Source organism: Calonectris borealis, chromosome 29 (genome assembly GCF_964195595.1).
Source record: "Calonectris borealis chromosome 29, bCalBor7.hap1.2, whole genome shotgun sequence".
Lineage (NCBI taxonomy): Eukaryota > Metazoa > Chordata > Aves > Procellariiformes > Procellariidae > Calonectris > Calonectris borealis.
Window position 1 is genome coordinate 2,255,454 of NC_134340.1, and position 22,326 is coordinate 2,277,779.

A 22,326-nucleotide genomic window follows, 5' to 3' on the forward strand; every position below is an offset into this window, starting at 1 on the left:
GTTCCTCCTCCCGGGCCGGGCCGGGCCGGGCGGCGGCGGTGGCGGTGCCATGCGCGGCGGGAGCGCCGGCGGGGGCGGCCGCGGCGGGTCAGCTCGGGAGCCGCCTGCCCGGGGCCGCCGAGCCCCGCTCGGGCTGCGGGAGGGCGATGGGGGCGCGGGCGGTGCGGCTGCTCCTCCTGCTCCTCCTCCTCGCCGCGGGGCTGCTCCTCGCCGCCGGCACCGGGGCCAACGGGAGCGGCGCAGGTGAGCGGGGACGAGGGGATCCCGCGGGGGGCCGTCGGTCCGTGTTCCCCCGCCCGTGGGGGGTCCGCTCCTCGCCTCCTCCGGGGCGTCGCGCGGGGACCCTCGGGGACCGGCAGCAGCCGCGGGGGACACGGGACCGTGCGTGGCGTCGGGGGTCGGGGGGTCGCAGCCCCGCGGGATGCTCGGTGCCCCCCGGGGACCGCGGTTTGGTCCAGCCGCGGAGCCGGCTGCGCCGTGGGGACCGGCGCTCCCCGAGCTGGCGGGGCCGTGGGGAGCGGGGTCTGCGGGGGGACCCCCGCCCCCTCAGCATCCTCCGGGCGCCGGGAGGGCGGGGGTCCCCTGGAGAGCCGGGAGGAAGGGGGGGCCTGCGGGGGGGGAGGGACACTGACTCAGCCGGGCCGGGCCTTCCAGCCCTGTCCCGGTCCCTGAGCTGGTTGTACTGGGCAGCTGGGCCGGGGCTGACGCAAGGCCTGGCAGGGGACCCCGGGAAGCCCATCCCGAGGTGGGGGGGAGTGCGCGCCCCGTCCCCCTGCCGCCCCCCGCCGCGGGGGTCTCCTCCAGGCGTCCCCCAGGCTCAGCTGGGAGCCGGTGCCCTGGGCAGTGCGGCCGGGGGATGCTCGGGGCTTCGCCCGGGGACACCCCGGGAACTGCTGGAGGGAGCGTGGGAGTCCCCGTTCCTGCTCCCCACCCCGAACCCCTGAGCCGGCCCTGGGGGGCTGGGCTGTGACGGGTGACCGTGGGGACCGGGCTGTGACGGGTGACTGGCTGTGACGGGTGACTGGGCTGTGACGGGTGACCACGGGTGACCGTGGTGTGATGGGTGGCCAGGATGTGATGGGTGACCATGGGTGACTGTGGGGGGTCGGGCTGTGATGGGTGACAAAGCTGTGACGGAGCGGCTCTGGGCCCTGTGCAGGTGACAGCTCGCGGCAGCGCCATGCAGAATTGGGACACTCCTGGCACGTGACCCCGTGGGTCCTGCGGGACGACCGGGTGCTCAGCCTGGCAGAGGCGACCCAGGTGAGCCCCTACCCGCGTCCCTGGGGTGCCCGCGCCACGTAGGGGCTTGTGACAGTGGGGTGGGGGCTGCCTGCACCCCGCCACCTCCCCCTGCCCCCTTCCCACTGCAGGAAACCCGGCATCCAGGTCCCCTGGCCCCAGGTCCCTGGCGGAACGAGCACCCAGAGCCTCTGGGCACCCCAGGGGCAGTGGAGAGGGGGTCCCCAGCAAATCCCCCTTCCCCTCCTCTCCTGATGCCGGGAGGGACCTTGCTGGGTCGGGGCACCCACCCTGCGCCCGGCACTCCTCCCAGCGGGGGCGGAAGGGCCCAACCCGCCCCGCGGCCGTTGGGAGTCTCTCCGGCGTTTCCGCCGCGCTACACCGGGCAGGAAGCGCAGGGGGTGGCGGGGGGGGCCCGGCTCCGTCCGACCCCCCCCTTCCCCGGCACAATGAGCCTGGGAGGGAGGGACGCTTCCTGCGGGGCGCGAGGGCGGGGGCCGGGGCGGGCAGGGGATCCCTTCCGCCCCTTCCCTCCAGGCACGCGCCAGGGCCAGGCGGGTCCCCCGGCCCCCCGCCAACACCCCGCTGGGGGTCACAGCGTTTCAGAGGGTGCATGGGGATGGGAGGGGACCCGCAGCTTGGCGCAGGGTTGGGTGCCCTGGGACAGGGGGGGTCTTCCTGTAACCGCTGCCTGTGGCAGGGGGGCTTCCCTGCCCGGCTGCGGGTCCTGCTGGAGCTGGAGGGGACGCGGCTGGTGCTGGAGCTGGAGCAAAACTGGTGAGTCGGTGGCTGGCTGGGGCAGAGCAGGGGTGGGAGTGGGATGGGGGTCCCCAGGGTCCTGTATCCATGAATGGTGCATGCAGGGCGGGGGTCCCATGGGCTCCAGCTCCATCCGTGGTGCACATGGAGTGGGAGTCCCTTGTCCCCTTCTCCATCCATGGTACACGTGGGGTCGGGGTCCCAGGAACCCTGTCTCCATCCGAGGTGCACCCGCAGTAGGGTGGGAGCTACCAGGGTCCCTGTGTTCATCAGTGGGGTGAGCTGGGGGTCCCTGCTGCCGGGGTGACACGTGCCTCTGGCAGGGAGCTGGTGCTGGGCTCCGGGGCGCTGCTCTACTACCTGCCCAACGGCACGCGGGTGACGCAGGAGGCCAGCAAGCAGGTAGGGCCTGGGCGCATCGTGTCCCCAGCGGTGTCCCCGAGCCATTCCCATGCCCTGGGGGGACCCCAGTATGGGGCTGGCACCTGAGACCCCCTCTCTGCTGCAGGAGCACTGCTGCTACCAGGGGACGGTGCGGGGCTTCACCGGCTCCTGGGCCAGCCTCTGCGCCTGCGCTGGACTCAGGTGAGCCCCCGGCCCCAGCGGTCCCTGAGCCCAGCTCCCACCGTGCCGCTGATGCCTCCTCTCCCCTTCCCCAGCGGCCACCTCCGGCTGTCGGAGACCAGGAGCTACGGACTGGAGCCGGACACCGGCAGCCCTCCAGGGCGGCACGTCGCGTACCGGCCGCGGAAAGTCCGGCTGGCGCCACGGGCCTGCGGGCAGGGCCCCCTGGACCCCCCTCGGGTGGAGGCGGAGGAGACGGAGCCCCCCTGGCCGCAGAGGGTAGGCCACCCGTGGGTCTTGTCCCGCCGGAGAGGGTCCCCTCGCCCACACCCTGACCCCCTCTCCTCCCCAGGGCAAGCGAGCGGTGGCGGAGCAGCGGTTCGTGGAGCTGGTGATGGTGGTGGACCACGCTGCGGTGAGTGCTGGGCGGACATCCCCGGCGCAGGGGCTGCCCTGCTCCCCCGCCGGGCCCCCTGACACCCCCTCCCTGCACCCCCAGTTCCAGAATTACCCCAACCTGCAACGCGTCCGCACCCGCACCCTGGAAATCGCCAACCAGGTGGACGCGGTGAGTTGCCGCCGCGATCTGTCGGGCACCGTCCGTCCCAGCTCGGTGCTCGGCTCGGCTGTGCCCTCGCTGCTGTGGTGCCGGTGGTCTCTGACCCCCCCTGTGCCCCCCCAGTTCTTCCAGCCGCTGGGAGTGCGGGTGGCCTTGCTGGCAGTGGAGGTCTGGAGCGAGGGCGACAGGTTCGTGGTGGGCAGCAGCGCCCGGACTGCGCTGGAGCGGTTCCTGCGCTGGCGCCGGGAGGAGCTGCTGCCCCGGCTGCCCCACGACAACGCCCAGCTCCTCACGTGAGTGGGGGACGGGACGGGACAGGGACGGGGGACGGGGCGCACAGGCAGCCCTCCCCAACCCCTGCGCTCTCTCCCCAGGGGTGCCCGCTTTGACGACGTCTCAGTGGGGATGTCGGCTCAAGCCTCCATGTGTTCCCCTGCGCGCTCCGGGGGGGTCAGCATGGTGAGTACCCCCCGTCCCCACCCCGTCCCCCCCACTGCCTGCCCGCCCTGACCCCCTCCCTGTCCCGCAGGACCACTCGGTCAGCGTCCTCGTCGTGGCCTCCACCGTGGCCCATCAGCTGGGCCACAACCTGGGCATGCGCCACGACGGCGCCGGGCGCTTCTGCGACTGCAGCAACCTCCGGCAGGACCGCGGCTGCATCATGGCATCACCCACGGGGTGAGGGCAGCGGGCAGAGCTGCGGGGGGCGCCGGGGCCGAGCCCCCTCCCCACCTCATCAGCCCCTCTCCGGCTCCGCAGGCTGACGCCCGGCTTGAGCTTCAGCAACTGCAGCCGGCAGGACCTGGAGCGCAGCCTGCGGCGGGGACAGGGCTGGTGCCTTTCCAACGTCCCCGAGCCCCGGCGCCTGGCCGGGAGCCCCTACTGCGGGAACGGCTTCCTGGAGCCGGGCGAGGGCTGCGACTGCGGCCTCAGCGTGGTACGGGGGCTCTGGGCGGGCTGGGGTCCCCCCTGCGGCCACCCCCCTTCTCCTGAGCCCGGGGCTGCCCGTGCCATGGCTTTGCCCAGGGGCGCCGTGTCCCGACCCTGCCATGGGGCTGGCAGGGGGGATGCCGGTGCCACCCGCTCACCGCAGCCCCTCTGCCGGCAGGAGTGCACCGATCCCTGCTGCAACAGCAGCGCCTGCCAGCTGGTGCCCGGGGCCGAGTGCGCCACAGGGGACACTTGCTGCCAGGACTGCCAGGTGCATGGGGACAGGCAGCCGGCAGCGCTGGCACTCCAGCTGCTCCCCGGGGTGGGTTTCCTGGGGGTGCCCACTCATCTGACTGTGCCCCCCCCCCCCCACAGCTGCGCCGCGCCGGACACCCGTGCCGGGAGCCCCTGGGCGAGTGCGACCTGCCCGAGTTCTGCGACGGGGTCTCGCCGCGCTGCCCACCCGACGCCTTCCTGCAGGACGGGCAGCCCTGCGCCGGCGGGCGGGCGGTCTGCTATGGCGGCGCCTGCGCCACCTACGAGGGGCAGTGCCAGCAGCTGCTGGGGCCAGGTACGGAGGGGCCGGGCTGGGGGCTGGGGGCCGGGTGGGGGTGCTGAGGCTCGCTGCCCCCCCCCCGCTGCAGGCGCCGGCCCCGTCTCCAGCTCCTGCATGGCCTCCCTGAACGCGAAAGGGGACGAACGCGGGCACTGCGGGCAGCTCCCCAACGGCTCCTACGTCGCCTGCGCCCAGCGGTGAGTGCCGTCCCCCTCCTCACTGTCCCCCCCGCCTTGCCACCTCCCCCTGCCCCTGACCCCCTCTGTCTCTGCAGGGACGCCAGCTGTGGGATGCTGCAGTGCCAGCGTGGCACCACCCAGGGGGGCACACCGGCAGGGTCCTGCCAGGGGACCCTCCTGCCCGGGGACAAGGACGTGAGCGATGCGACCATGGTGCTGCCCGGCACCGCCTGCGGCCCTGGGAAGGTGAGCACCAGGGCAGCGGGGAAGGGGCCGGGGTGGGGGGTCACCCGGTGCTGACGCCCCGTCCCCCGGCAGGTTTGCCTCCAGCGCCGGTGCCAGGATGTCTCCGCGCTGGGTGACCGACAGTGCCAGAGCAAGTGCCACGGGCACGGGGTGAGTGCAGGGGGCTGGGGTGGGTGCTGGAGGGAGGGACCCGCCGGGGGGGGCTGAGGCTCGGTGTCACCCACTCAGGTGTGCAACAACCACGGGCACTGCCACTGCGAGCGGGGCTGGGCCCCCCCAACCTGTGAGAGCCCCGGCGCGGGGGGCAGCCAGGACAGCGGCCCCGTCGCCCTGGAGCGAGGTGAGGGCAGAGGCAGGCGGCCATCGCCGCGCGGAGAATGGGGCTTTGTGCGGCCGGAGCCGGCGTGGGGGCTGACGGTGCCGCTCTCCGCAGGGGGGAGCGCCCTTCCCACCGCCCTGCTGCTGAGCGCGCTGCTGGGGCTGGCCCTGGCGCTGGGGCTCTGCTGCGCCCGCCGCGCCGGGCTGCACAAGCATCTCTGCCAGCTGGGCAAGGGGACCTCCTGCCAGTACAGGTAACTGGAGGCGGCGGCGGGCGGGGGTGGCACGTGGGTGGCACGTACGCAGCACGTACGCCTCTGTGTGTGCCGTGGCGGGTACCGGAGCTGCCTGCCTGCATGTGGGCACGCACACGCGTGTGGTGGGTAAGCGGGCACGTGCATGCGTGTTTGCATCCCGTTGGCGGCTGACCGAGCGGTGTGCATGCGCCTGTCCCCGAGCAGGTGACAGTCTGTGTGTGCGTGCGTGTGCGTCCCCCCGGCGCAGGTAGCAGACCTTGTCATGCATCCTCCCCCCACGTCACCGCGGTTCCTCCCCTCCCCCCCGCTGTGCCCCCCCCAGCCCCCGGGCTGAGCCCCCCCACTCTTCTCCCCACAGCGCTGAGACCCGGGTGCGATTCCTGGGTCCAGAAGCCCCAGACGGCTGGAGCGGGTAACGTCGCTGCCGGAGCCTGGGCGTGGGGCTGTCCCTGAGCCGTCCTGCTTCGCAAGGCCTCCGGTGCTGCGATCTTCCCCTGGCAGTGCCCGTGGGGTGTGGGGCAGCTCCCGGGGTGCAGGGTTGTCGCATCTTCCGGTGCCGAGGGGTTCGTTTCTCTTGGGCTTCTGCTGGTGTCGGTGTCGCTCGGTCACCGTGCGGGCTCCCCTTTGAGCGCCCGGAACGAGCAGGGCCTGATCCTGCCTCTTCCCTGCAGGATCTCGCAGCCGGAGCCCCGGTCGGGCAGCCAGGGCCCCCCCGAGCGCCCCCGACCCCCGCAGTGGCGTCAGGCCACGGAGCTGCAGGTCATGCACAGCAGCAAGGTGAGAGCTGGGGGGCTGGGGATGGAGGGGGCTGCTAGCGAGGGTGATGCTGTCGCCGTGGTAACACGCTGCGGTTGCCGTGGGTACCGGGGTTCGGTCTGGTTGTTGCCGAGGAAGCATCCCTGGGTACCAGCTCTGAGCATCCCTCCGCACCGGGGCCGTGCAGTTCGACTCTGCGGTGCCCCGGGACAGGAACAGCCTGGCACGGCCCCGGACCGCGCAGCTCCGGTGCCCTGTGCCGCGCTCGGCGCCGGCTGCGCTTCTCCGGGATCAGTGCCCGGTCGGGGACCGCGGCGGCCGTCCAAGCCAGGGCTGCTGGCACGGGGCTGAGCCCCAGAGCTGCCCGCTGATGGCGGGGGGGGGTCTCTGCTTCGCGGTGGGAGGGGGGTCTCCGCATGCTGCACGGCTTGCCCCGCTCCAGGGCTGCATGGCGCGCCTGCCCCCTCTCCCTCTCTCCGCAGCCGGCTGCCCTCGGCTCGGCCCGGCCCGACCCGCCCTCCCGGCCTCTCCCGCCGGACCCTCCTCCCAAGGTAACGCCCGGGCCGGGGTGGGGGTCCCGGGCAGCACCTCCCTGGCCACCGGCCACTGCTGCATGCCTGGCTGCGCACTCTCGGGGACCTGCGGGCTGCCGCCTCTCCACGGCACGGCTCCCGGTGCCCACCGCCTGGCAGAGCCAGCACCCCGCCACGGGAGAGCCCTGGACCCCCCCCCCCCTCCCCAAAAACAACCTCCTGCCCGGCGGCAGGCTCAGCCCTGTGGCCACCGGTCCCCGAGCTGCCTCACTGTCCCTGCTCTCTCTGCCCAGGCCCCCCCCTCGGACAGGCCGCCCCCCCCCACACGCCCGCTGCCCGCGGACCCCGTGGCGCCAGGCACTCAGGTAACGGCGGCACGGCGGCGGCACCGGCGTGTGGGGCAGGACGGCGTGCGCCTGGGTCGGGCCTCCCCCTGCCCCCCCCCTGGGGCAGGGGAGGTGCTTTAGGCCCCCCCCGAGCCCATCGGGGGGGTTGGCCCGTGCCGGAGCTTTGACACCCCGATTCCCCCCGCAGCCCCCAGGTCCGGCCAAGCCCCCCCCGCCTCAGCGGCCGCTGCCCTCGGACCCCCCGGGGCCTTCGGTCCCCCACAGTGAGACACCCCCCGGTCACCCCTACGTCACGGTGATTCCCTCCAGGTGAGCGGGGTGGGGGGGCAAGATGGGGGTGGGGGGCTGTGAGGGGCCAGAGTGGGGTGCTAAAGGGGGGAGGGGGGGCCAGGATGGGGGGGGCTATGGGGGGCCAGAGTGGGGTGCTAAAGGGGGGGGGGCCAGGATGGGGGGGGCTATGGGGGGCCAGAGTGGGGTGCTAAAGGGGGGGGAGCCAGGATGAGGGAGCTGTGGGGGGCCAGAGTGGGGTGCTAAAGGGGGGGGGGGCAGGATGGGGGGGCTGTGGGGGGCCGGGGGGGGGCTATGGCAGCCAGAGTGGGGTGCTAAGGGGGGGGGGGCAGGATGGGGGGGCTGTGGGGGGCCGGGGGGGAGGCTGTGGCAGCCAGAGTGGGGTGCTAAAGGGGGGGGGGGGCAGGATGGGGGGGCTGTGGGGGGCCAGAGTGGGGTGCAAGTGGGGGCTGTGGGGTGCTAGAGTGGGGGGGCTGTAGGGAGGGCAGAGGGGGGAGCCAGGAGGGATGGGGTGCCAGAGCAGGGGGCTGTGGGGGGGCCAGGGGGTGTAGGGGGCCGGGAGGGGTCTGTGGGGGGCCAGGGCAGGGTGCAGGTGGGCAGCAGGGGGTCGGTGCGAGGTGCCATGTTGTGGCCCCGGCCCCGTCACCGCCCTCCTCTCTCCCCCAGGCCGGCTCCCCCGCCGCCCGCGGGCGCCCAAGGGGAGGCCTGAGCCCCGGGCCGGGACCGCCGCAGCGCTGGAGCCGTGGGGAAGGCCTCGCCCCGGGGCTCCGCGGGGCCTCACCGCCCGCTTGTCCGCCGCCGACGCCAATAAAGGGGCTGTGAGCTGCCTCCGCGCTGCCTCCGCCGGACCGGGGGGCTCGGGGCTGGGGGGGCGGGGCAGGCCGCGCCGCCCGGCGGAACTACAGCTCCCGGCAGCACCCGCGGCGCCCGCCGGAAGCGCCGCCCCCCGCGCAGGAAGTGGCTCCCTGTCGCGACCGCCCCCTGGCGGGGACTGTGCGCGCAGCGGGGGGGGGGGGGCGGGGTTCTCCCTCGGAGCCACGTGGGCACGGGCACGTGCAGGAGCCGCCCCGTGTGCGTGGACACGGGCGTGTGCAGGAGCAGCCGTGCACACGGACACGTGTGGGTGCAAGAGCTGCCCCGTGGGCACGGGCACACGCGTGTCCAAGAGCCACCACACCTGCACACGCGTGTGCAGGAGCCGCCCCGTGTGCGTGGACACACGCGTGTAGAGGAGCTCCCCCCTGTGTGTAGGCACACGCGTGTGCAGGAACTACTGTGTGTGCACGCACACACGCGTGTGCAGGAGCCGCCACGTGGGCGCGGACCAGCCACGTCCCCCCGCCGGGTCCCGCTGCGCCTGGCCGGTGCCGGTACCGGCGCCCCGTGGGTGCTGCTGCCCGGCGGGGGTGGGCGCGGGGAGCACCCGGTGCTGCCGGTCCCGGGTGCCCGGGCCGAGTGGGCTGTGCCTGTCCCGGTCGATGCCCGGAGGTACCGGGGCGGTACCGGTCGGTGCGGGGCTGCCGGTGCCGGATCGGTGCCGGGGTGACGGTACCGGTGCCGGTGGGTGCCGGATGGGGGCGGGTGCCGGGTCGGTGCCGATCCCGGTGATGCCAGATGGCTCCGGGGTGCCGGTTCCGGTGCCGGGCGGTGCTGGTGGGTTCCGGGGTGCCGGTCCCGGTGCCGGTGGGTGTCGGAGGTGCCAGTCGGTGCGGGGCTGCCCGTCCCGGTGATGCCAGATAGCTCCGGGGTGCCGGTTCCGATGCCAGGAGGTGCTGGTGGGTTCCGGGGTGCCGATCCCGGTGCCGGGCGGTGCCGGGGATGCCAGATGGCTCCGGGGTGCCGGTCCCGGTGCCGGGGCGGTGCTGGTGGGCTCCGGGGTGCCGGTGCCGGTGCCGGGCGGTGCCGGGGATGCCAGATGGCTCCGGGGTGGCGGTCCCGGTGCCGGGCGGTGCCAGACGGCTCCGGGGTGCCGGTCCCGGTGCCAGGCGGTGCTGGTGGGCTCCGGGGTGCCGGTGCCGGTCCCGGTGCCGCCCCCCAAGGGTTAATGGCGCTCGGGGAAGTTGCCGGGCGGCGGCGCGGCGCGGATTGGCCCGAAGTTGGCGGGGCGGGCCGGGCCGTGCCGAGCCCCGCCGTGCCGGGCCGCCCCCGCCGGCCCCCGCCCCGGCCCCGGCCCCGGCCCCGCCGCCCCCCGCCGCCGCCGGCGGAGCCATGCGCCCCGCGCCGCTGCTCGGGCTCCTGCTCTGGGCGCCGCTGCTCTGGGCGCCGCCGCCGCCGGTGCGCGGCCTCCGCCACGGCGTCCACTGGAACGGCAGCAACCCCAGGTAGCGCCGCCGCCCCCGCCGGCCCCGCCGCCTTTGTGCGCCCCGGGCCCCGCCGAGCCCCGGGCCCGCGCTGCCGGGAGGGTCGGGGCGGCGGGCGGTGGGCTCCCGGGCGGGGCTGAGCTGGCGGGCACCGAGCCACCGGGCAGCCCCGGTGCTACCGGGCGCCCCCGGGTGATACCGAGACGGTGAGTACCTCCCGGTGGTACCGAGCCCCGGGTGTTACCGAGCCGCCGGGCACCCCCGGGGGGTACCGAGCCACCGGGCATCCCCGGTGGCACCGAGCCCCGGCTGGTAGCAGGTGAGTATCCCCCGGTGGTGCCGAGCCACCGGGCACCCCCGGGGCGTTACCGAGCCGGTGCGTACCCCCAGGTGGTGCTGAGCACCGAGCCACCGGGCATCCCCGGTGTTACTGGGGTGCCCCAGGGTGGTACCAAGCCGGTGAGTACCCCCAGCGGTACCGAGCCGCCGGGCACTCCCGGGGCGTACCGAGCCACTGGCATCCCCGGTGGTACTGGGGTGCCCCAGGGTGGTACCAAGCCGGTGAGTACCCCCAGCGGTACTGAGCCACTGGGCACCCCGGGTGTTACCGAGCCAGTGGGCATCCCCAGGTGATACCGAGCCGGTGACTACCCCCGGTGGTGCTGAGCCCTGGGCGGCACCGAGCCACCAGGTGGTACTGAGCCACCGGGCACCGCTGGTGGCACCAAGCCCTGGGTGGTACCGAGTGCCGGGTGTTACTGAGCCACCGGGCATCCCCAGGCGTTACTGAGCTGGCGTGTACCCCCAGGTGGTGCTGAGCCCCAAGCAGCACCAAGCCACCGGGCATCCCCTGTGGTTCCAGGGGGTGCCCCAGGGTGGTACCAAGCCGGTGAGTACCCGCAGCGGTACCGAGCCACTGGGCACCCCCAGTGGCACCGAGCGCTGAGTGGTAGCGAGCCACCGGGCATCCCCAGGCGATACTGAGCCAGTGAGTACCCTCGGTGGTGCTGAGCCCTGGGTGGTACCAAGCTGGTGGGCGCTCCCGGTGGTGCCAAGTCCCCAGTAGTACCAACCTGCACCGAGCTTTGGGCATCCTCAGGTGGCACCGAGCCCAGGCACGCTTGCTGGGCACGGGACTGGTGGGCAGCCCTGGGGCACTTGCGGCTGGTGGGCACCGAGTCTGGGGTCACCCTGGGTGGCATCAAGCCAGTGGGTGGCACTGCCAGGGCTGCGGGTCCCCATGGCGGACGTCCCCGCTGGTGGGGGCCTTTGGGCACGGCCCAGCCCCTGCCCAGCCAGGGGTGCTGCCCGCGGGCTCTGCCATCATCGGTGGGCCGGGGTCCGGCCCCATCCCTCCTCCTGGCCTCCTCCATTTTAGGCATTTCCCAGCTCAGGGCCGCTCGGGGCCGGGGGGGAGCGGGGAGGCAGGGTCGGGGTGCTGTGCCAGAGAGCCGGGGGCTGCACTCGCCCACGGGGGTCTCGTTGCCCTCGGCCTGCAAAGCTGGGCTGGGGCAGGTGGGTGCTCTCCGGGCAGGGCTGGGGGCACCGATGCTGCCTTGCTCCCCCCAGGAGTGGGGACCCACAGCTGGGAGACGTGGGAACCCACCACCCATGGGTGCCCCAGGAAGGAGCGGCGGGGTGCTGTGTGCCCCCTCCGCAGGGTCAGGGCAGGGCCCCGGCCCCTGGCAGCCCTCGGCCCTGCCCGGGCTCGTCCCGGCCAGCGTCGCCCTGCGGGATGCTCTGAGTCAGCGGGGAGCCCGCGCCCGGTCCTGTCCTCGAAGAGCCCCCGGCCTGGGGGGGGAGGGGGGCAGCTGGGACCTGAGCCTCCCCGGCTCGACAGCGCTGCCGGCCCGGTGATTAATGCACCGGCCTTTGCCGCAGCTGCCAGGAATCTGCGCCTGGTGTAAACACTGCCTGTGCCTGCACCGGGGCAGCAGGAGGGGGCTGGAGCCGGCCCCGGGGTCTCCCCACCAGCCCCCTCCCCGATGGGACGGGGTGACCCTGCCAGCCAGGCGGCACCTGGGCAGCGCCATCGCTGCCGCAGCGCTGGCGGCAAGGCCGGGGCCCTGCCGGGCTGGTGCGCGCCCGGGGCCGTGGCAGGATCCAGGCGGTTGGGAGACGCGGGCGCAGGGCGGAGGCTGCCGCCCTGCTGGGGTTGGGAAGGGGGAGAGGGGCTCCTGCTCCGTCCCCTGTCCCGGGCGGGCAGGACCAAGCGTGTGCACATTACATGTATGCATGTGTGTGTGCATGCGTGTGCACGCGTGTGTGTGCCTGCAGAGGTGTCTGCTCCACCCCGGCCTGGCCGCACACAACCGTTTGCAGCCGTGAGCTCACGCCATCCCAGCAGCCGCGCCGGTGCCTGCCTGCCCGCGCAGGTACCCACGCTGGGCCCCCTCCCCTGCCTGCCCAGCCAGCAGAGCCCCCCGTGCCCCCTGCCCCGGCCAGCTGCCCCCTGCGAGCACCGTGCCGGTGCAGGAGGCGTCATGCGGGGCGGCCCCCCGCCGGCGTGTCAGCGCCGATCAGTGCCGGGGGCGGTGAGGCGGGTGCCGGGGGCGAGGGGCTTTGTGCCCCGGCTGGCGTGGCTGGGCTCCCCCCCACCGTGGCGGCCGAGCCCATTCAGCTCCAGCGGCCTGCGGCTAATCCGAGCTGATGCCTGGTTGTGTGGAGCGGCCGGGTGCCGGTGGCTGTTTCGGTAAAAGCCCGGCCACCCGCTCTACCAGCGCGGGGGGCAGCGGGGCGTCCCTCCCGGGGACAGCGAGACCCCTGGCGCCCGCTCCCCGGCTCACCCTGCCCGGCAGGTTCCTGCGGGACGACTACGCCATCCAGGTGGCCATCAATGACTACCTGGACATCTACTGCCCGCACTACGAGGGGGCCGTGCCCGCCGGCCGGGCAGAGACCTTCACGCTCTTCATGGTGGACTGGGAGGGCTACCGCGGCTGCTACGAGACCCCCGGCGCCTTCAAGCGCTGGGAGTGCAACCGGCCCCAGGCGCCCTTCGGGCCCGTCCGCTTTTCGGAGAAGATCCAGCGCTTCACCCCCTTCTCGCTCGGCTCCGAGTTCCAGCCGGGGGAGACCTACTACTACATCTGTGAGTCACCCCGCGGCCTGGGGTGCAGCGGGGCGGCTGCGCCGGGGGGCTGGGTGCAGCCGGGGTCGGGTCCCACCAGGTTTCGGCTGCACCCAGGGGTGGGAGCAGGTTTGGGGCATGCGGGAGGGTCGGGGTGCACCGAGGACCTGGATACAACCAGGATTGAGGTGCATGGGGGGGGTTGGGGTGCAGCAGGGGTCTGGATGCAACCAAGGTTGGGGTGCATGGGGGGGTCCAGCTGCACCTAGGGGTCTGGATGCAACAAGGGTCGGGGTGCACGGGACGGTCTGGATGCAACAGGGGTCGGGGTGCATGGGGGGGTCTGGATGCCCACGAGGTCGGGGTGCCGGGGGGGGTCTGGATGCCCACGAGGTCGGGGTGCATGGGCGGGGTCTGATTGCCCACGGGTTCGGGGTGCACGGGGGGTCTGGATGCAACAGGGTCGGGGTGCACGGGGGGTCTGGATGCAACAGGGTCGGGGTGCATGGGGGAGTCTGGATGCCCACGGGTTTGGAGTGCACGGGGGGGTCTGGATGCCCACAGGGTCGGGGTGCAAGGTGGGGGGTCTGGATGCCCACGGGGTCGGGGTGCACGGGGGGGTCTGGATGCCCCGGGTGGGGCCGCGGGGGGTGCCGGTCCCGCCGCCCGCCGGGAGGGGGCGCCCCAGGCCCGGCTCTGGCCCGGCCGTCGGGGGGTTCGGTCCCGGGCTGGGGGGGCCGTGCCGGGGGGGGGGGGACCCGCTGATGTGTCCCCTCTGCCCAGCTGTCCCCAGCCCCGAGAGCGCCGGGCGCTGCCTGAAGCTGCGCGTCTCCGTCTGCTGCAGAGGCACCAGTGAGTCCAGCCGGGGGGGGTGGCTGCACCCCAAAAGTTTGGGGCTCCCCCTCCCCTGCCTCTGGTGCAGCCTGGTCCCCACTGGGGGTACTGGTTTGCACTGGGGCCTTGGGGGCGACACCATGTCCCCCAGGGGAGCCGGTCACTGACACCGTCGGGGTTTGTTTCAGCGCCAGAGCCGGTGACGGAGGTTCCCAATTCGCAGCCCCGTGGGCGTGGGGGGCCGGAGGGTAAGTACGAGGGGGGGCAGGGGGGACAGGGGGTGGGCACCGAGGGTCGGGGGTCAGCTCGCCCTGACCTCTGCTCCTGCCCTGGCAGACGCGGTGCCCGCCCGGGGCATCGCAGCCCCGCTGCAGCCCTGCGCCCCGTGCCTGGCCCTCGTGCTCCTCACCCAGCTCTGGATCTGACCCTCGGCGCTGCCCATGGCGGGGAGATGGGCTCCTCTGCCCCACTCCCCGCTTCCAGACTCTTCCTCCGCCGCCATCCCCCCCCGAGCCCATGGGGCAGCCCCGGGCCACGACTCACCCACCGGACCCCCCCGGAGCCGAGCCAGGGCCAGAAGCTCCGGGCTGGAAGGTGAGGGGGGCACGGGGAACTCCCAGGCAGTGGGTGCCCCCGGGGGCTGCTCCCCCTTGCTGCACCGCAGCATCCCCTGACAGGGCTCTCCCCCTCCCAGGGACCTCGCTTCCCACCGGCATCACCGCACACCGACCCCGCCGGCCTCCCTGCCCCGGCGCTGGGCTCCCCGCAGCTCGGCGGACGCCTGCTCTGCCCCAGGGCCGTCGCCTCATCTCGTGCCTTCCCCCGTGGACCCCCTGCCCCGGGGGGGGGCCGGGGACCCCCAAGCCCTGGAGCGGGGCGGCAGCTCCTCCAGGTGCCGGATGGAGGCAGGCGCCCGGCCGCCCCGCTGCCTTGTCCTCGGGCGAGGACACCGATCTGTCTTCTGGGAAGACGCCCTCCTCCGTGCCGTCACCGGCCCCTACGGTTTGGTTTTAACCCCTGGTAGTGACTGAGCAATACAGTGTTGGCAAGATCACTGCGCCCTCGGGCTGTGCAGCCCCCACCCCTGGCCTCGCGCTGCCCGCGCTCCCCTCCTAACCCCTGCCCACCCGCCCGCGGTGCCCTCCTGCCCGTGCCCACCTGCCCACGGTCCCCGTCCCCGCAGGAATGGTGGGGGTGGCTGCTTCCCAGGGGTGCCTGCACCTCTTGCCGACGACCTTTCAGGCCAGGGGTTTAATTGCAGCGATTTGATATTGAGACGTCAGCTCATGTCACAGGGAGAGCTTTAATTACAGACGAGCTGCCTGCAATTAGTGCCTGGCAGCGGGACCCAGAGCTGGCTGCCGGCGCCTGGTAAGGGACAGGGACGAGGGGCGGCGGCGGGGCTGGGGGGGTCGCTCAGCCGGAACCCCCCGGCCGGGCACCCTGGTCCCGCTCACTGCCCTTGGCCGAGCTCGGGCTGCCTGCGGGGCGCTGGTCCTCCGTCCATCCGTCCGTCCGCGTACCCCATTAGGATGCACCACAAAGCGGGGGGCTGTGGGGGCCACGATTGGGGTGCCACCCTTTGCCTATGGGGCACCCAGGTCGCTGCGGGGGCCAATCTCGCGGCGTGGCCGGGTCCCTGCTGCCGGGGCCGTGGCTCTGGTGCAGCCGGCGGCCGAGGGATGGGGCTGGCAGCGGCGTGCCCCACGCTTGCCTGCTAGCGCGAGGGTTGCTCGAGGCTTCTGCAGTGGCCGGTGGCTCCTGGCCCCCCACCCCATGGGTGCAGCCCCCCGCTGCCCAGCTCGGGGGGCCCAGCCAGGGCCGAGCCCCCCATGGGGCTGCTGGCAGCCAGGCCCCCGCGGCCCCCTCCCCGCGCAGGCGTTGCCGGCCGCCTGCCGCAGTGGTGCTGGGCACGTCAGACAGGTTTTATGGCTTCTCGGGAGAAACTGCTCGGCAAGAGGCTGAGCAAAAGCATCGACCGCGCCGTGCCCCTCCCCCCTGCGCCGCTGCCTGCCCTTCCCCCGCTGCACCCCGCACCCCATCTTCACACGGGCAGGGGCACCGCGTCCCCACGGGGGGCAACGGGGGCTGGCCCCACCGTGGGGCCCGGGATGGTGCCTGGAGGCTGCCTGGTGTAGAGGGGTCCATGCCCTGTGGGACCCCCATGAGGGGATCCTTGGGGGGGGACTGTGCCTTGTGGGACCCCCCTCATGTGGGGTGATGCCATCTGGGGGGGACCGTACCCATCCATGTGGGGATGCTGGGAGCAACCACGTCCCGAAGGACCCCCATGTGGGGATGCTGGCTGGGGGCATCTCCCGACGGACCCCCACGCAGGGATGCCAGGGGTAATGGTGCCCTGCGGGACCCCCGTGCAGGGATTCCGGGGGGCTGCCCATCTCGCTCCCCCAGCCCCCCGGGGCTTTCCCAAGTGAGGCCAAGGTGTCCCTGCAGGGACCCGGGTCCCGGAGCAGTGGGACCCTGTCCTTGAGCGGGGATTGCTTGGTATGCAGGAGCCGCTGCCGGCTTCAAATCCCATCGACTTCCAATGAGCAATGCCATCAATAAAAGCTAATTGATGGCACGGCCGCTCCAAATCAGATTCCCCGTCCCCTGAATCGAATTGATGGCTCCGCGCCCCGCAGCCAGCCGCGGCAGAAATTGAATCTATTAAAGGAATAGGCTCCATTAGCCCGTCCCTTCTGTCTCGCAATCTCCCTGCCTCGGGGCTCCCCCCCGCCCCGATGCCAGCCCCCCTTCCCCCCCCCCAGCTCCTCAACTGCCACCCACGCCAGCCGGGATGCTCGGGTGCCGGGACACCCAGGTCCCACTGGGGAAGGGCGTGGGGTGAGGGTGGCCGGGTGCCCTCAGCCAGCGGGTCCGTGCCCCACGGGGCAGCCCCAGGTGCTGTGGGCAGGTGGGAGTTAAACCCTCAGAAATTGGGAAGGAAAAATTTATCACCGGGAACAGAAAATGATGTGAAACGGTAATAGGCAGCCCTGAGATGAAGAGGGGGATAAAGAGGCGGCGGGTTGTGCCGACAGCCTGGGAGACACGGCAGCGTGGCGGGAGGTGAGATGGGCACACGGTGTGGCCGTGCCCAGCCCTGTGCCCTGGCTCGCTGCTGGGACGGGAGACCGTGGGTGCACCGAAGCACCGGGATGAGCCTGGGCGCAGGCCCCCCAGCCCCGTGGTGCTCCCGGCAGCATGTGAAGAAGGTCCTGGCACCGGATGCCCCGGCTGCCCACGCTGCTGGGGACCCCTCACCCAGCCGTGCCGGGACAGGGGACCCGGCACTCCCCGACACCGCTCACCGCCCCGGGGTGAGGATGAGGTCAGGCACCCAGGGGCAGCCCCAGGACACACAGGGCGGGACATGGAGCCCGGCAGCCCCCCCAGAGGGCTGGAAGGAAGGAGCATGGCCCCCCCGGGTCAGTGGGGCCCATCCCTGCCCATTTCCCATGGGCGCAGGGCAGCGGCTGCAGCCCCCATCCGAGAGCTGCCGAGAGCATCCCGGAGATGGGAAATGGCTCCGTGTCACCATGGAAACGGGGCCACCAGCTCGCCATGCCGAGGGGACACGCCGAGCTGAGGGGACATACGTGCCGACCCCCGAGGAGCACAGCACCGGGCGAACCGGGCACCAGGCACCATGCACCGAGCACCGGGCACCGGCCGCAGGCTCCCAGGCACCCTCTGGTCACGCCACAGAGCCCATCACCCGCCTCGGTCCTGCTCTTGCACCACCCGGCGGTTGCGGGCACACGGTGGGATGCCACCCCAGTGTGATGCCACCCCGATGTGATGCCACCCCGGTGTGATGCCACCCCAGCCGGGCAGCTCTGCACCGCTGCACCAGTGCTCAGCGCTGGGCGTGCGGGGCCGGAGCTGGCTGTTCCCCGCGCAGCCGCCTGATGATGTGCATCATCAAGGTTATAATTTAGCAAAACACTCAGCAGGGGCTTTGGAGGGAGCCGACCCGCGCCGGCTAATTAGCCAGAGTCGCACGCACCGAGCCCGCGCCTGCCATAGCAATGAGGGTGCGTGCACCGGGTGTGCCGGCTCGCACCTGCGCGGCACACGCGTGCAGGGGCCGTTGCATCCCCACCTGCATCCCACGGAGCTGGGGCAAGGTGCCGGGCAGGCAACTGCATCTCCGCTGGCCAATTCCCGCTGCCGGGGTCAGAGCAGAGGGCATCACCGCTTATCTCCTCTGGCACGGGGCCAGGGCGGCAGCCGGCGCAGCGGGGAGAGCACACGGGGCACACGCTCGCCAGCCCGGGCTCCGGCTACGGGTGCAGGCAGACGCTGCATGCGCGCATCCCTGCTGTGTGCCGGGGTGTCTGTCCATCCCTGCCTGCGTCTGTCTGCCCATGCCCTTGCATGTGCCGTGGTGCCGGCAGCGGCTCGGCAGGGTTGCCCCCCCCCCCCCCAGCTGTAATCCTGACGGACAATAATCCTGCTGTGCCGGAGCCGGGATGGGCAGGAGCTGCCCTTGCAGCAGCAGCGCAATTCAGCTGCCGGCTCTGTCGGTGCTGCCTGCACCCGCTGCATGCTAAGGGCCCTCGGTGCTGGAGCCGGCTCCGCCGTGCTCCGGGGTCCCTGTGCTGGGACCCTCTCTGGGGACGAGGCTGGTGGCCCATAGGACCCCCAGCCCGCAGCATGGGATCTGCCCCAGGGCACGTGGGCAGGGTGCAGGCAGGGTGCAGGCAGGGCTCCCACCTGGGTTTTAAGCTTCCTGTCCTCTTGCCCCTCGTTAGTTTTAAACGACGTTACCCCCCAGCGTGCTGCATCCCCGGGGCAGCCAGAGGGTGAGACTGGGGGCTGGGGTGGGTGCCCACCCAGGGCAGCATCTGCCAAGGGTGCCTGGAGTGGGTGCTGTGAGGGTCGGCGGCGGGGCTGGATGCCAGGGTTTCACCGCGGGCGCACAGCCCTCGCCGCCCGTCCGTTCCCTCCGCGCACACGTCCGGCTGGGAGGTTACTGGGGGGGACGGAGGGGTCCCAGCACTGAGGGCTGGAGCTGCAGGCGCGATGGGGCACGGGGCGGAGGTGAGGCCCCGGGGAGGGCAGGGCAGGGGGGAGCTGGTGGGCTCCTGCCCAGGGGTCCCTCCTCGTGGCAGGGGCCGCGGTGCAGGAGCCCTGCAGTGCCTCTGTGCCTGCGCCCCGTGTTCATCGATCCGCCCCGTGCTCCTTTGATCGTCAGGCTGCTAACAAGCTTCCCCTGGCAAAGACCTCGTTAGCCACGCAAGAGCCTGGCCAGCATCTGGCTTTGGTGGGCACGGGGCCGGTGTGCCCTGCTCCACCGTGGGCAACCTCCTGGGTCCCTGCCGGTCCCAGCCCGGGGACAGGGCCGGGGCCAGGCGGGTGCCAGCGGCCGGCAGGCACGCGGTGCAGCCGGCCCGTGGCCAGAAGCAGGAGCAGCAGGAGGCGGATCGATGCGCTGAATTATTTAGTGAGGGAGTGCGAAGCAGCTGCGACGGCAACACCCTGCGTGGGGGCACGGGGCCACGCTCGCACCCGGGCATGGGACCCCCCCACCCAGCCCAGATGGGGTGGCCAGGCACCCGCTGCCGGGCTGCAGGTTCGGTGCACCCACCCGGGGTCCTCTGCCACCCCCTTGGGCGGTGGGTGGCAGCGGCACGGGGCACCCCGCTCCCCCCAGCACCCCTCCATGCCCCACTGGCCGTGCCAGGCTGTCCCCGGGTGGTGGCACCGGCACTGCCTGCTCTGTCCCCAGCCGGCACCATGGGGTTGGCACAGGCCCCACCGGAGCCCAGCGGCTGCAGCTGGTGGAGGGACCACCCGTTCTCCCCAGGACCCCCACCGGGCTGCCGCGTCTCAGGTGAGCGCTGAGCCATGGCCACCCTCGCCCCGCGCCCCCGGCCCTTCTTGCAAGCCTTTTATTTGATGCATTATTAAAACTACCCCGCGCCATCGCTCACGGCCGGCGTGACGGCGGGTGCCGCATCAAACCTGATGAATATTTCAGGCCCTGAAATCTCCCGCGCCTGCATGCTTCATCCTGAGCCCCCCTGCCACCCCCCCACCCCCCCAATTTATTAGCTCATTTGCTTCCCCGCGCTTCTGCCCGGCACCAAGGGTGCGGCAGAGCAGGGTCACTGCGGGCGCCCGGCCCCTCTCCCCATCCCCAGGCTGGGGGGGGTCACCCATAGCCGCGGCTCCAGCCCGGGATGGCCGGGGACCCGAGGGGTGGGTGGGCAATGCCAGAGCTGGTTGCACACCCCCAGGGCAGCCCCACGCTGCCGAGCTCAGTGCCAGCCGGGGGTCCCCAGATTGGTTCCCATGTCCCCCGGGACCCCTGCACCCATCTCCAGCCCTCGTTCGGCACCGAGGGCCTGTGGTTTCCCTGGCATCGTCACCTGCGGGGTCAGGGCTGGAGCACGGGGACAGCCCTGGGCAGGTCACAGCGTGGACCTGTCCCCATCACCCCCAGCCTGGCACCCCCCCACGTCACCCCTTCCGCCTCCGCCAGCGCTCCCGGTCCCGGCGGCCGCAGATGCTAATTGCGGAGTGATCTATGTACGACGGGAGCGGGATATTGATGCTGCCTGTCACCCCTCCATCGGATTAACGTCACTTAGGCACCAGTAATGGGCGGCTCAGAGATCTGCCACCGGGCCTGGAGCGGGGCTGGCGGAGAATCCGGCACCACCATCCTGTGCCAGCGCAGGGGTCAGGTCCCTCCTGCCACCGCGGGCCAGGTCCCTGCCCAGTCCCACGGACGCTTCACCAGCTCCATCGCCCCTCGCGCCTCTCCCGGCACCCCCGGGGAGCCACCCCGTGCTCAAACCCCCACTGCGGCCACGGCACCATGTGCAGAGCCGCCGGCATGGTGACGCACCGGGGAGCCCCTGCGCGCACTGACAGCCCCGGCACGCGCGCTCCTGCGCGCACCCACGCGCGCTCGCCCTCGGGCTGCACGCAGTGCCCTGGGCACGGGCAGCAATGGCAGAGCCGGCGTGGTCCGGGCGTAGGCAGCGTTCGGGGAGGGCGAGATGCCGCTGGGGCTGAGCAGGGCTGAGCCCCAGGGATGCTGCGAGGCTCTGCCGGGGCTCCGGCGAGGGCGAATCTGGGGTGCGGGGTCTCTCAGGGGGGCTGGGGTGTGCGGTGGCCCCGTGCCCACCATGAGCTTGGGTGCTCCTGTGGCTGCTGGGGTTCAGCGCGGGGTTTTTACGGCTCCTCGTGGCCGCACGCGCCGTCAGCTCCGTGCTCGGCTCTCCATCGCTGCTCTGCCCACCACCGCCGCCGCTGCCTGCCCGGGTCTGACGGGTGCTGGGGGGGCAGCGGGCTGTAGCCCCCACCCCAGATAGTGCCTGCTGCAGCCCCCACAGCCCCCGGCCACCGTGCAGGGGACACCAGGGTGGCACAGCCGGGGCTCCAGGGTGGGCAGGGGCGAGGCCAGCAGGGAGCCAAGCGCCGGGGCCGATGGCTGCAGACCCAGCTCCGTGTCCTTGTCCCTTCCCCGGGGAGCTGTGGCTGCCGCGCTGCAGCGGGGCCGGGTGCCAGCCCCCGCTGCGCTCGCCCTGCCTACGCCGGACGGCTCCCTCGCGGCACGGCCCTCGCGCCCACTGGTGCATCCTTGCCGTGGCCATGCCGGAGCAGGAGGGGCTGGGCCAGGGCCAGCAGGGCCGGGGCTGCCGCTGGCGGCTGATATTGGAGTGATCTTGAGGCCAGGAGGGAGGTTTGCGGTGCGGGAGGCGAGGAGAGGAGCCGGCTGAGTCACCCGGTGCCGGCTGCTGACTCAGGCGCTTCCTGCCAGGTAGCCCCCGTCACCGGCGCGTGGGCTGCCGTGCCGCGGGATGCGGCAGAGGGGGGCAGCTGGGACCCTGGCACCGCTCGGCACCCCGGTCCGGCACCCGCGGTGCTGCAGGGTGGTCCAAGGTGAGAGCGGCGTGCGCGTGGGTGCTGGTCTGTGCCTTGCAGCGTGGTGACCTGTTTCTACCTGGGATCACCCGCCAGCGGCACAGCCGCATGCCGGGGTGGCGTGGGGGGACTGCGGCTGCCGGGCCGTGAGAACCACGAGGAGCTGGCCGCCTGCACCTCCCACCCGGCACTTCTGGGTGCCCGCATGCCCAGGGCTGGTGGGATTTGGCACGGCGGAACCCGCTGGAGCCAGGCTTCCGGCAAGCAGGCGCCCGGCGCCCAGGGCAGGGACCCTGTGGCTTCCTCCCCGGCCGGGCAGCGGGAGCAGCCCCAGCACCGTGAGCCAGCCCAGGGCTGGCAGGTGGCGGGGCCGGGAGCCACGCACGGCTTCATCCGGCGGCTTCGCGAGGAAGCTGATTTCCTCCGACAGCCCGGCTCTGCGCCGCTGCCGCCATCCGGCGCAGCTGCCCGCTCGTGGCCGTGGCCGGGCTGCTGGCGGCCGGCTTTGCATTGGCAATTAACCCTCCTCTGCGATCCCGCGCCGTCAAGCTCCGCATCAATTAACTCAAGCCGCTGAGGTGCTAATTAACAAATCACCCCCATGTCCATCTGCATAGCGGGGCTCACCTCCAGCCCACCCACAGCATGAGGCCGCTCTGGACCTGTGGCTCGCCAGGGAGGTGGCCCAGTGGCCAGTGGCACAG

At 73.0% G+C, this 22,326-nt stretch overlaps 2 protein-coding genes across 2 annotated transcripts; both read left to right on the forward strand.

Moving 5' to 3' along the window:
- Positions 1 to 146: 146 nt before the first annotated feature.
- Positions 147 to 8,362, forward strand: ADAM15 (ADAM metallopeptidase domain 15). The gene is made up of 24 exons (XM_075176069.1): positions 147 to 243; positions 1,160 to 1,263; positions 1,943 to 2,019; positions 2,325 to 2,403; positions 2,510 to 2,586; positions 2,661 to 2,844; positions 2,918 to 2,980; positions 3,065 to 3,133; positions 3,248 to 3,417; positions 3,499 to 3,583; positions 3,654 to 3,802; positions 3,884 to 4,061; positions 4,233 to 4,325; positions 4,430 to 4,625; positions 4,699 to 4,807; positions 4,885 to 5,035; positions 5,108 to 5,185; positions 5,264 to 5,375; positions 5,469 to 5,607; positions 6,282 to 6,387; positions 6,849 to 6,917; positions 7,193 to 7,264; positions 7,434 to 7,555; positions 8,201 to 8,362. The coding sequence occupies exons 1-24, from the start codon at positions 147 to 149 to the stop codon at positions 8,241 to 8,243; spliced, it is 2,622 nt and encodes an 873-aa protein (XP_075032170.1). The 3' UTR covers positions 8,244 to 8,362.
- Positions 8,363 to 9,697: 1,335 nt separating this feature from the next.
- On the forward strand, positions 9,698 to 14,792 carry EFNA4 (ephrin A4). Its single transcript, XM_075175976.1, has 6 exons — positions 9,698 to 9,855; positions 12,633 to 12,925; positions 13,688 to 13,756; positions 13,927 to 13,986; positions 14,075 to 14,332; positions 14,433 to 14,792. Exons 1-5 carry the CDS (start codon positions 9,743 to 9,745, stop codon positions 14,161 to 14,163), a joined length of 624 nt encoding a protein of 207 aa, XP_075032077.1. The 5' UTR covers positions 9,698 to 9,742; the 3' UTR covers positions 14,164 to 14,332; positions 14,433 to 14,792.
- The last annotated feature ends 7,534 nt before the right edge of the window (positions 14,793 to 22,326 follow it).

What these genes read in the sequence shown, in the direction of transcription:
- ADAM15 (XM_075176069.1), top strand. Translation starts at nt 147, where the DNA reads ATGGGGGCGCGGGCGGTGCGGCTGCTCCTCCTGCTCCTCCTCCTCGCC. An exon ending in AGCCCCCCTGGCCGCAGAGG is followed by an intron (nt 2,845 to 2,917) that starts GTAGGCCACCCG and finishes TCTCCTCCCCAG; the next exon opens with GGCAAGCGAGCGGTGGCGGA. An exon ending in TACGTCGCCTGCGCCCAGCG is followed by an intron (nt 4,808 to 4,884) that starts GTGAGTGCCGTC and finishes CTGTCTCTGCAG; the next exon opens with GGACGCCAGCTGTGGGATGC.
- EFNA4 (XM_075175976.1), top strand. Translation starts at nt 9,743, where the DNA reads ATGCGCCCCGCGCCGCTGCTCGGGCTCCTGCTCTGGGCGCCGCTGCTC. An exon ending in GGAGACCTACTACTACATCT is followed by an intron (nt 12,926 to 13,687) that starts GTGAGTCACCCC and finishes CCCTCTGCCCAG; the next exon opens with CTGTCCCCAGCCCCGAGAGC. An exon ending in CGTCTGCTGCAGAGGCACCA is followed by an intron (nt 13,757 to 13,926) that starts GTGAGTCCAGCC and finishes GGTTTGTTTCAG; the next exon opens with CGCCAGAGCCGGTGACGGAG.